Source organism: Myotis lucifugus, unplaced genomic scaffold (assembly GCF_000147115.1).
Source record: "Myotis lucifugus unplaced genomic scaffold, Myoluc2.0 scaffold_280, whole genome shotgun sequence".
Lineage (NCBI taxonomy): Eukaryota > Metazoa > Chordata > Mammalia > Chiroptera > Vespertilionidae > Myotis > Myotis lucifugus.
In genome coordinates this window covers 1181819-1194307 of record NW_005871328.1, presented here as the reverse complement: position 1 = coordinate 1194307, position 12489 = coordinate 1181819, and the positions used below count along the sequence as shown (strand labels likewise).

The 12489-nt window shown below is 45.6% G+C and overlaps 1 protein-coding gene across 3 annotated transcripts; it reads left to right on the top strand.

The window, feature by feature from the left end:
- Window positions 1-204: 204 nt before the first annotated feature.
- On the top strand, window positions 205-10388 carry SLC35E1 (solute carrier family 35 member E1). 3 transcript variants are annotated; one of them, XM_014465148.2, is made up of 5 exons: window positions 205-412; window positions 1519-1656; window positions 3042-3167; window positions 6786-7031; window positions 7501-10388. In XM_014465148.2, the coding sequence occupies exons 1-5, from the start codon at window positions 269-271 to the stop codon at window positions 7729-7731; spliced, it is 885 nt and encodes a 294-aa protein (XP_014320634.1). In that variant the 5' UTR covers window positions 205-268; the 3' UTR covers window positions 7732-10388. The 3 variants fall into 3 exon arrangements, with proteins under 3 accessions (XP_014320634.1, XP_023619060.1, XP_006099719.1); XM_006099657.3 differs by lacking the exon at window positions 205-412 and having other exon boundaries at window positions 681-1656; XM_023763292.1 differs by lacking the exons at window positions 205-412; window positions 3042-3167 and having other exon boundaries at window positions 674-1656.
- The last annotated feature ends 2101 nt before the right edge of the window (window positions 10389-12489 follow it).

The window sequence follows — 12489 nt, the reverse complement described above, 5'->3', positions numbered from 1 at the left end:
GGCAGCCAGTCAGTGATTCTCTCTCATCATTGATGTTTCTGCCTCTCTCTCCCTCTCCCTTCCTCTCTGAAATCAATTATTTATAAATATTTATATATATATATATATATATATGTATGTATATACACACACACACACACACACATGTGTGTGTGTGTGTGTGTGTTTTTTAAAAAGAGAAATTGGGCCACCTCTGGCTGATTTTTTATTCTAGCCTGCCTTTCTCCCTGCAAGAACTGGGTGTGTTCTGCTGCCTGCTCCCAGGGTGATGTCAGCTGTGGCTTGTCTCCTGAGTTGGAGTTGCTCAGGAGGTGTGCAGCTGCATCACTCGATATCACAGCGTGTTTATCAGGTTTCCCCGTTGTACAGGACATTGGACCTGGCTTGGACGAGGAGCTGGAAACTTCACCCAGTGAGGAAACAGTAGGGAATGACTTGGGCAGGAGTCTGATAATGAAGGAATAAGTATGGATCCACCCTGTGAGGAAGATAAAGCAGGTCATTCCAGATCTCAGGGGAGGAAACGGGACTTAAAGGGGAGAGCCATGTGCCTGAGGTCCATAGCCAGTAGTGGGGAAGCTGGAATTCAGAGCCCTTGCTGTGCCCTGGGTGGAGGTGTGGGGGGCAAGGAGGTACTTGGTGGTGGTGGTGGGGGGGGGTTAACCAGCCACTCCTAAAATCTCCACAGTACTTTAAGAAAGTCCTTTGTAGAAGAGAGAGAAGCTGGGAGTCAGAAGAGCTAAATGTCAGGAATTGATTCTGTTTATCTGGAAATTGGGAGCCGTTTAGCCAGCAGAGAGCTCATGAGCCATTCCATGCACCAGGCCCTGGAAAGCTTGGACCTTGTGGAAGGCCTCCTATCCCAGCACGTTACTCAGTCATTCAGCCAGCAGTTACTGGATGCCTGCTGTGTTTTAGACACCAGGATAGAGCACTAAAAAGGACCTACCCTAAAAAAGTGCAGGGACACAGACTATGTAATGGACACCTACAATGGGTGGAGATCTCTGGGCCCAGGAACTTGACAGGGTGGAAGTGGGGGAAGGTGGGTAGGGCAAGTTCTCTTGAATGCTGTGTGAACTGAGGCCTGCAGGAGTAGTAGCTCTCCAGCTAGAGAAAGCAAGAGTGTTCCAGCCAGTGGTAAATGCAAGTTGGAAAAGGGACCCTGCCAGCCTCCTGGAGGATCGGGGTTTCAGACCCTGGTGTGTTGGTGGTGGCAGCCGGATAGATCTGTTAGGAGCAGCCCCAGTTGGTAGCCCTGAGCAAGGGCTCTTCATGGGGGTGATGGTATAAGGACTGGGCTGCCCATAGTGACACAGCCTTGCCCCAGGTACTATGATAACCATCTCCCTGCCCCCAACCTCCAGAGCATCGCTGTCACAGCTAACACTGTTGTCCAAACATAGGTGGTGCCCCTTTGGTGAAGAGAAGAGAGCAGCTGAGGCTTTCCCCGGGGTGTCTGTGTTGGGCGGCCCAGCTCAACTCCGGCCCATCAGCCTTGCCCACCCTCTCCCACAGGTGTACTTGTCACTCATCCCCATCATCAGCGGCGTCCTGCTGGCCACTGTCACCGAGTTGTCGTTTGATATGTGGGGGCTCATCAGTGCTCTTGCTGCCACACTGTGCTTCTCGCTTCAGAATATTTTCTCCAAAAAGGTATTTAGATACTGTCTGTGGTACACTTGATGTTCTGGGGGTGCATGGGTAGCATTGAAAAAGTGACCAAGTAGGGATTTCTTTGGTGATGGAATGAAGAAAATCATGTCCTTCTGCTAGTTTTCTATTGCTTAATTTTTCAATATGTTTTTGTTACTTTCTTATTTTCAAATATTATTTAGAAAGTCATGGGGGCGGGGGGAGAAAGTCACAGAGGAAGAAAAAGTGAGCCAGCTGGGCTGCATGGGCTCAGGAAACCAGTTCAGAGGCAAAAGAAAGGCCCTTGGAGCTGCAGGGGGCGGGGGGGCGGGGGGGAGCGGGAGCAAAGGTACTCGCTTTGAGGGAAGAAGAGGGGGAAAGGTGGGGCATGCTTCAGAGAGAGAGTGAAAGAGAACATGTGTGCCAAGAGATTATATTTTTTATTATACAATTAACATATGCTTGATGGGAAAAAAATAGAGAAAAGCTTAATGAAAAAAAATCAGAATTGAGTACCTACTTGTGTGCCAGGCACTGTAGTAGGTGCTAGAAATGAAGAATTAAGAGACTTGCTCCACCTGTCAAGGGGTTTCTATGCTATTGGGTAAACAGTGCTAGGGGTATTTTCTGCACAGCTTTTGGAGTTATAATATGAATACATGTTAGAATTTTGTTTTGTTCATTTATTATTGTAACATTGCATTCTCCGATATCATTAAAAAATATTGCTCTTAACTCCTGTAACAATCACATTCCTCAGGTACCACAATTAATACAGTTAGTTCTTCTATTGCAAATGCAGGTTATTTCCAAGTACAGTGGGGCCTTGACTTACGAGTTTAATTCGTTCTGAGACCGAGCTGGCTAAGGAGCTTGTTAACTCAAATTACTCTGTCAACTCAATGCAAAAAATCGGCAGAGAGACAGCTGGTATCAAAAAACTCGTTAGTCGGGACACTCGTAAGTCAAGGCCCCACTGTATTCATTGTAAGTAATGCAATAATTTACAATGTCTTTCTCTCAGGTGATTTCCTTATGATTGGCTTATATAAGGATATAATGATAAGGGTCAGAAGACATATATGGCTCTTGATATACTTTACCTGGTTGTGTTCTGAAACAGTAATATACCAATTTAGTGGGATTTCAGAGTGCCACGCCAGCATTGAGGCAATGCGTGTTGCTGTTTTGTTTTTGCTTTGTTTTTCTTTTCTCGGTCCTTTGTGTATAAAACATTGTACTTGTTTTAGGCATGAGCTGCCTATCTCATCATAGGTACCCTTGCAGGTATAGTAGTCAAGGTCTGATTTCAGGGTTAATGTACAGTCACTGTGTTTGGAGCCTGAGTAACTAGTCTTTGACACTTACAGTGTCGATTGGCCTTTAAAGAGATTTTCTCTCTTCAGGTATTGAGAGACTCACGGATCCACCATCTGAGGCTGCTGAACATCTTGGGCTGCCACGCCATCTTCTTTATGATCCCCACGTGGGTCCTGGTGGACCTCTCGGCTTTCCTGGTCAGCAGTGACCTGGTGAGTTGGCCAGCACCAAGGACACACCCTTTTCTTAACTGGTTCCAAAGTGGGTGCTTTGTCAGGGAGCTACACCTCTGTGTTGACTTTGGGGCTGTTGGGGCCTCTGACAGCCTGGTCTTTAAATCCTCATCTCTTTGTCATGACTCACGTTGTATGAAGTCGAGGAAATTGGCTTTCTTTGCATTTCCTTCTCCAGCCTGCTAGATCCCAGCTGCTGATAGCAGTGGCGTGAAAGATGAAAAAACTGCCAGCACAGGGGACTTTCCTGTCTTGATAATCTGGTTCATACCTCACTCTAACGTTAAAACTGCGTTTGATTCCTTTCTGGGTGGCATCTCTGCACATATTTCGTGTACTACAGTTGTAGTTGTAGCTCTCTTGAGCGCAGGAAATAGTGTCTTCTCACCACCTGTGCCGGGCTAGCCTCCAGAGAGCACGCTAGAAACTAATGCAGGAGGCAGTGATAAGGAGCTGTGTGTGGTTCTTCCAGGCCTGAGTTATGGAGGAGTACATGTTTATTAGGGCTTAATGCGATCTGGCTAGATTCTTGACATTCGTCTCTAATTCTTAGCTCCACCTGTGGCTATAGTGGAGCTTATCTCCAGTTATCAGATAAGGAAACTGTGGCTCCGTGTTCTGATTTCCCTTCCACATTGCTTAGCTATGATTTTTCTGTTAAGAATTTTTCATCATCGCCAGAACCGGTTTGGCTCAGTGGATAGAGTGTCGGCCTGTGGACTCAAGGGTCCCGGGTTCGATTCCAGTCAAGGGCATGTACCTTGGTTGCGGGCACATCCCCAGTGGGGAGTGTGCAGGAGGCAGCTGATCGATGTTTCTCTCTCATCGATGTTTCTGGCTCTCTATCCCTCTCCCTTCCTCTCTGTAAAAAATCAATAAAATATATTTTTAAAAAATTAAATTAAAAAAAAGAATTTTTCATCATCGACCAGGACTAGTCTGTTATCTTGAAGTTCAGACTATTACTTGAGGCAGTGCAGTGCTTCTCTTCCCTTTTAATTACCGTTTTCAGAGTAAGAGTTAGAGCTGATAAACCAGTGAGTTGAAGTGTTTTTCCTTTTTTGGGGCGTGGAGTAGGGTTCTTTTACTTCAATTCCCATTTAACATCACATAATTTATTACTGCTTTGGCTTTTTATGAATATCTTTTTTGGAACACTTGGTTCCTTGCAACATTTCTATTTGGTTATTCTTCTCCAGTTATTTACATACATGGTTCTACTATACACACACATTGCTTCAGAGAATCCCTGGGGACAACTGCAGGTCAAGCAAGAAGTTCAAGATTTCCGTGCAGCTCTACTTGTCCTTAGAACATGTTCCATTAAAAATGTCCAGCCCTGGCTGGTTTGGCTCAGTGGATAGAGCGTCGGCCTGTGAACTCAAGGGTCCCAGGTTCGATTCCGGTCAAGGGCATGGCAGGTACCTTGGTTGCAGGCACATACCCAGTAGGGCTGTGCAGGAGGCAGCTGATCGATGTTTCTCTCTCATCGATGTTTCTAACTCTCTATCCCTCTCCCTTCTTCTCTGTAAAAAATCAATAAAATATATTTTTTTTAAAAAATGTCCAGCAGGCCCTGGCCAGTTTTGCTCAGTGGTTAGACATTGGCCTGTGGACCAAAGGGGTCATGGGTTTGATTCCTGGTCAAGGGCATGTACCTCAGTTGCAGGTTCCCAGCCCCAGTAGGGGCACATTCGGGAGGCAACCAATCGATGTGCCTATCTCGCTTCCCCTCCTCCCTTCCACTCTCTAGAAATCAATTTTAAAAATATCATCAGGGGTGGATTAAAAAAAAATTTTTTACAGAGGTCATTTTGTTGGAGCATTGATGAGATGCTATAGGAACTTAACTCTTGCTTATATCACTTAGCCTCCGGTAAAACTGGTTTCATTAATATGTCCTTCCGCTTCAAGTCTCAGAACCTGTCATTGTCATTGAGGCCTTACTATACAATTGAAATACTCTGCTCTAAGGGCACTTGCAAGAATTGTTTTCACAATGTGCCTGTGCCAATGACAACCATTGGGTTCCTTTCCAATTTTTAGACATTGCTTTCTCTCCACACCCCTTACTGAATGTCAAAGCCAAATGATATGACAAGGTATATTCAAAGATACATTCATAACTTCCCTCCTCACACAAAAAGTGACTTTTTAGATATTTAGAAAAGAATAACTTGCTTTTTTCACTCAATATGTCCTGGAGATCACTCATGTTGACGTATTTAGGTCTTCTCATTCCTTTCATTGGCTGCATTGTATTGTTGATAGGTTTGGTATCAGTTCTCTTATGCTGTCCTATGTTACAGCTCTTCGGTGTCTCTGTGCATATACACGCACAAAATGTATATATAGGCTTTGCTCTGGTCTCTTTTCTTTGCTTTTTCTTGTATTGAGGGCATGTTTCAGTTTTCTTTTAGTGATCACCTTTTCTTTTTTTCTTTATTTTTTAATCTTCACCCAAGGTTTTTATTCCCATTGATTTATTTTGAGAGAAAGTAGAAGGGGGGGTGGGCAGGGGGAGAGAAACATCAACGTTAGATAGACACACCAGTTGCCTTCTTATGTTTGTGTGGCTTGGAATTTTTTAAAGCACTTTTGGAGCCATGATGGCATTTGATCTCCACAACGGTGGCATTGTGCAGGCTCAACAGGGATCATCCCTGTTGCAGAGAGAACAAACCACAATCAGAGAGGTCACACAGTTGCCCAGGGCTTCCAGAAACGGGGCAGACCCAGGTCCTCTGCCTCCCCACCTCGGGGGGTTTCTTCATATATCGGGGGCTGCCTTCCTAGGACCTCCCTGTCTTACAGAATGTATCATGTCTGCTATGGTCTGAATGTTTGTGTTCCCCCAAAACCCACATGTAAACCCAACCCCCAATGTGATGGTGTTAGAAGGTGGGGCCTTTGGGAGGTAATTAGATCATGGGGGTGATGGAGCCCTCATCAAGTGGGATCAGTACTCTAAAGGGACCCCAGAGAGCATCCTTACCTCTCCCACCTTTGAGGACACCACAGGCAAACACCATCTGTGAACCAAGAAGCCCACACCAGACACGGCATCTCCTTGATTTTGGACTCCAGCCTCCAGAACTAAGAAATAAATGTCTGTTGTTTGTAAGCCCCCAGGCCTGTGGTGTCTATTACAGGAGCCCGATCAGACTGAGACCTTACTCCGTCAACCCCAGAGCCCTGGCCTTCACTGTCCAGGGATGAGGGAAGGCTCTGGTTCACGCCATGCTCTGCACCCTTTGGACACCTGATTTCCTTCTTGGAGCCTCCACTTTCTCAGCAGAAGGGGAAGGTGGCGATGACGGTGGTGGGGTGGTGGTGATGAGGGCAGTGACAGTAGTGGTTGATGATGGTGGTGATTGTGACAATGATGGTGACGTTGAAGGCAGTGATGATGGTGATGGTGATGACTGTTGTGCCATGCAGTGTCGTGAGGGTTAGAGGCTGTGTGTATAGCACCTGCTCTCACACTAGAACCCATCCTGGTCTGCACCATCTGACCCCAATAAACCACTGTGCCGCTCTCCCAACCTCTGCCAGGGCTGGCATGTGACCATGGTGCTGTCTTGCTCCTGTCTGTAGACCTATGTGTCCCAGTGGCCCTGGACGCTCCTGCTTCTGGCTGTCAGTGGCTTCTGTAACTTTGCCCAGAACGTCATTGCCTTCAGCATCCTCAACCTCATCAGCCCTCTGAGCTACTCGGTCGCCAACGCCACCAAGAGAATCATGGTCATCACAGTGTCCCTGATCATGTTGCGGAACCCTGTCACCAGCACCAACGTCCTGGGCATGATGACAGCCATCCTGGGGGTTTTCCTGTACAACAAGGTGAGTCTGGGATAGAGGAGCTTGTCTAACCCCTTGACACCCAGGGAGGCACCAAGAGTTGGTGGAGAGGGGAAAAGAAGTGGCCTCGCCAGAAGCTAAGAGGCCCAGGCTCCAGCTCCCAGTTTTACCAACCTGGTTTATGGTCTGAGCACAGCCCCTCCTATCCTGACCTGCCTTTTCCCCCATGGATGACCCAGTCCTTGCCTCACTCCAGCTGTGGCTCTTGGGTCTCCTGAGGCTTTGTCAGGATGTCACTCTCTCCTTATGCAGGCTGTTTAGTCCTCTGTAAGGACACGGGATGGCTAACAGGGAGGGCCAGTCCATTAACCATTCACTGGCCATGTCCAGCCCTGCTGGGTCGACACTTGCATGGCCTTGAAGGGCTACTTGGCAGGGAATCTTGAGATCCCCTTTGTCTTGTGTGTGTTCTGGGAAGGAGCCAATGCCCACTGCTCTCTTGACCCTGCAGACCAAGTACGATGCGAATCGGCAAGCACAGAAGCACCTCCTCCCTATCACGGCAGGGGACCTGAGCAGTAAGGAGCATCACCGGAGCCCCCTGAAGAAGCCCCACAACGGCGTCCTCTTCCCCCAACATGGGGACTATCAGTATGGCCGCAACAACACCTTAACAGACCACTTCCAGTACAGCCGGCAGAACTACCCAAACTCATACAGTTTGAACCGCTATGACGTGTAGAGCCAAGAGGATAGGCTGGGCTGTTCTACAACTCCCCGCAAACCCACCCCTCCCAGCAGCACCAGGAACTTCTGACAACCGGTGAATGTAAGCCCAGCCGAGGGTACGGTGCGCAACCATCAGAGGACCCTGGGGTTCCCGGCCCGCGGGGCAGCAGGATGCCTTCCCTGCAGTGAGGACCACAGCCCTCGAGCACTGGTGTTCATGCTCTTTCTTCCTGGAGTTTGTCATCTGAGGCGGCAGCACTACGGAGACCTTGGCCAGGTTTTACCTTTCTGTGTGGATTTAACCCCCAAGTCATGTACTTCAGAGTTCTTGTTCTGGTTCTCAGATAGCATTTCCAGAAAATCCTCTGGAAAGGCGGGATCGTTGTGGATATAGACCCTGGCATGGGTGAGGAGATGGACTGTGTCCCTTTCAGCCTCATGGCTATTTGCAGTTACTGGCAAATGCTCCCAAGTGCACAGCTGTTGGTAGTTAGCATTGAATTCTTAGAGGCTGATTCTTTGACCAGTCAGTCAGAGTTGTGTGTCAGGTTCCAGAAGGAGGAGCGGAGTAGGGCATTGCTCCTCTCAGAGCAGTGAGGAGGAGACTTGGAGGGCTGGGGGAGGGAGCATTAGGAACTCAAGTTCAGTGTTTCAAACTCTATTTCTGACTTTGTCTTTTCTGGTGGGTCTTCACTGCTGTGACGATTTGGTAGGATGTCAGGAGATGTTGATTTCATGAAGATCTCATTTTTGTAGGGAATGTTTTGTAGTTGTGTATTTATGCCTTGGTCCCCAGTAGAAGATGCATACAGACTGGCGTATAGATTGAAAAACCTTTTGCTTTAAATGTTTAAAAACAAAAAAAGTTCCCACTGCTGATGCCTGTCTGACACATACCAGCATTTGGTAGGAAACAGTGAGGTATTGAGAAGCACCTCTCAAATGACCATAATCACTGAAAACAGAATGAATCAAGAATATTACCTGGACGGTTTGTGTGACAGACAAGAGCAGTGCTTTGATTCCATGTCCTATTCTTGTGGTGCTTACATTGGGATCTGAATCATGTCCTGGTGAAGGGAAAAGAGGCGAGCGCCAAGCTAGGATCTGGTTGGTCAAGAAAAAGTTGGCTTAAAAAAAAAAGTAGGAATAGTTGGTTTGGGGAGGTTCACAGCACGATGACCTGTGTGCCAAGCTCCCGGTGGGGGTTTCCATCTTTCTTGGCATCATGGAGGCCTGTTACCCTCCTCCTGGGACACTGGCTGGGTCTGTGGTGATGCTACTTTCTTCCTCTAGCACTGTCCCCAACAGCTGGGGCAGAAATCATCCTTTACCTCCTGGTGAGTGAGACATTTTTCCCACTCAGAGAGTAAGAGACAGTTTACGCTTGACTTGGTTTCTGATAATTGGAATTTTGTATTTAAGAGGTTGTTTTGTCAGCTTACATTGGGCCACTTCTGGAGAGGTTTGGGATGCCTTCTGGCCTGTGAGTTTATGAACCACCAGCCTCTGAAGTCCATTTGTTGTCTGTTATTCGCTTGCTTTCTAATTACTTTGGCCCCAGATTTCAAGATGATTGCTGTGTGAAATCTGAAAAGGCAATCCTGAAGGGTGTTACTGGTGATGAGCTTGCTGAGTGCCTTCTCCAGAAGCAGTCAAGCCTACAGTTGAATTTTTCTCAAAGCTGAATAACAAATGGGAATAATTTTGAACTGCAAAGAATTTGCAGTGTTGTCTTTATGATTAGAGTAACTGACTCCTTGAACATATATTTGAACTCCAAAATGAATTATGCCTACATTCAGATTTAATGAAATTTCTGATGTTGCTGAAATGTGTATATTAGTTTGTTTTCCTTTTCCAATGCAGAAACTGCTGGTGAGGGGAAATGACTGGTTTTATTATGGTTTATAAATTAATAAATGGGATATTTAATTCTGTACATAAATTTAAAGTACATACACTGGAATAAATGAGACAATCATATTAGGCCAAATTATCAAATCAAAAGACAAAGACATACTTTTGAGACTTGACAGTTCAGAGCTGACTGACCCCTTGAAGGCTGGTTTCCCAGCCACTACTGCCTGGCCCGCCTCCCACATTCACATTTGCAGCTGTTCCCCTCACACTCCTCGCTACTCGGGTTTGTGGTAGCGAGTCCAGTTTACCCACTTGTGGTGTGGTCTGGCCTGCAACACTAACCCAACTCCTTCATTTTACAGAAGGGGAAACTGAGGCTCAGAGGGCATTTTTAAAGTGTTTGGATCACTGTATTGAGACTTGGTGTAGAATTTTTTAAGTCATGACTGTATTTTAAGTCATTCATTATAGGGAAAATCACACCCCTATTACAAAGGAGAGAAGCCAGAATATGTTCCGGTGAAGCACTGGAACTTCTGAATTTTGCTGTGTATTTGGCATACATAATGCAATAGGCCCTTTATTATTGCTGGGACACAACTAGACCTAATTTGTTAAGGGTCTAACAGCCTTAAGGGCAGAAAACATTAAATTATTAAAGGATCTGAAAATTGTGAATTTTTTTTTTTTAAATGATCACCTGTTTTCAAGACTTAAATGCTGTAGACTATCCTTTGGGAATGACTGTATATTCATTGATGGCATTTACCAAAAATAAATGATGGTCTCTAGGGAATCAAGACTGGTCCCAGTTTGTCAGTGAGGGTCTCTTTCTGAGTGACTGTCTTCAGTGTGTCCAGCAACAAGACGAACCAGAGGTATATAAAGAACAATCTACATGGTTCTCATATCCAAGAGTTACAAACCTTATTTTCCTGAGCCAAATTGAGGACCTGTGATTTGTGAATTTATGTGATGGTAGAATAAAACTATAGAAATCCCAGCTTATCAGTAATGACATGCCTTTATTGAACAGAGTAACAAAATCCAAGAACGTCCTGGCAGCTTGTGCTTATGGAGCACATTTCTGAGGTGTGATACTGACTACATGCCCAATGCAGTGGTTTCTCACACAAAATCCTTATAATCCCTTTGCATTGATTTATTATTTAATAGATGAAAATGAGGCCCAAAAGGGGTATTTGTCTTGGATCACCCAGCTACTTAAGTCTGCCTCCAAAGCCCAGTCCCCTCCCTATGGCTCAGAAACCATTCCCTTCAATTGCAGTTGAAGTTGACTGAGCACAAGAGAGTCAGGGGGCTTTGGCTAGAAATAAATGACAAAGATCTGTAGAGTCTTGGGGATTTGCAAATCGGAAACACAACTAAGCACTACCCAGAGTGTTCCAAAGAAAGAAAAGCAGTTCTTACAGTAAAAAGTACATTTTTGGAAAGAATCAGCCCTGCCTTCTGAGCCTCTGGACTGGTGTGATGGTAATCTAGAAGTTCTGAGATCTGGATAATGGATGTAAGTTTTCCTAAGTCCTTTATTCTTTCCTAAGTCTACAGAGGGTTACCTATCAGGCATTGATGCACAACTGAAGAGTTAAAAAAAAAAAAAGGGTGTAGCTCGGTTGAGTGTCATCCCATGCAACAAGAGATGGAAGATTGATTCCCAGTCAGGGCACATGCCCAGGTTGTGGGCTTGATCCCCCGTAGGGGGTGTGCAGGAGGCAGCTGATTGATGTTTTGCTCTCACATCAATGTTTCTCTCTAAAATCAATAAGAACAGTTTGTTTGTTTGTTTTAAAGTGTAAGTCCTCACCTAGTTAAAGCAAGAACTTATTTACTCATGCCTCAGCCTACTTGATTTTAGTAATTTAGCAACCTGACTATACTGACTCAGTTTTCTTCATTCTTTCCTCAAAGGGTATGTTTCTGTTAAAACAACTGCCTACAACTTAATTCATAAATCTTTTGTTCAATGATTTACTGAACCTTTAATATGTACCAAGTACACAAAGCTGAGATATATAAGCCTTCTACCCTCAGAGCACTCACCTTAATTTATACAGCACAGAGGTGCTTTGTTGTAGGTACATGAAAAAAATGCTAAGGAACATACAGGGTAGAAGGCATATGGGAATGTTTTGACTTGCACTTAATAATTCACAAGGTATTTTTACACAGTTTGTATTATGTGCCTCATTTAAACATTAGAACACAAGTGGGATATATTAGCCTCATTTTATAGAGGGAAATAGAAGTTGATTTGGCCCATGGAGCAGGCCTGCAACCCAAGTGTCTGACTGCAAGTCCAGGGCCCTCTGCTGAGCAGAGCAGCCATAATAGTTAGCTTTGGTTTTTCTTCACCTAAGTCATATACTCCTAAGAGTAGCTGGTGTGATCCAAATATACCCTGGCCCAGCCACTGTAGCTTGGTGGTTGAGTGTGGACCTACGAACCAGGAGGTCACGGTTCAATTCCCGGTTGGAGCACATGCCGGGTTACAGCTCAATCCCCAGTGAGGGATGGGGGTGCAGGAGGTAGCTGATCAATGATTCTCTCATCATTGATGTTTCTCTTTTTCCCTCTCCCTTCCTCTCTGAAATCAATAAAAATATGTTTTTTTTTTCATTTCACTTGCCTGGACCATACTGCTACTGTAAGACCCTGAGGATGACCGGAGAGGTTTTGTAGTCTGCCACTACAATGCCACTACAATTCCAGCAGCTCTGACCCAAGATGCGTCACTGCCTTACAATTAAGGGCCAGGTTCAGTGATGGCCTCATTTGTCAGACGAGAGTGAACTCTTACTCAGGAATGTTTTCTCCAGAGACTGTAATACCTGTTGGTCTCAGGGCAACTCCCATGTGACCAGGTTTGCTTGGTAACGAGATCAGGCCT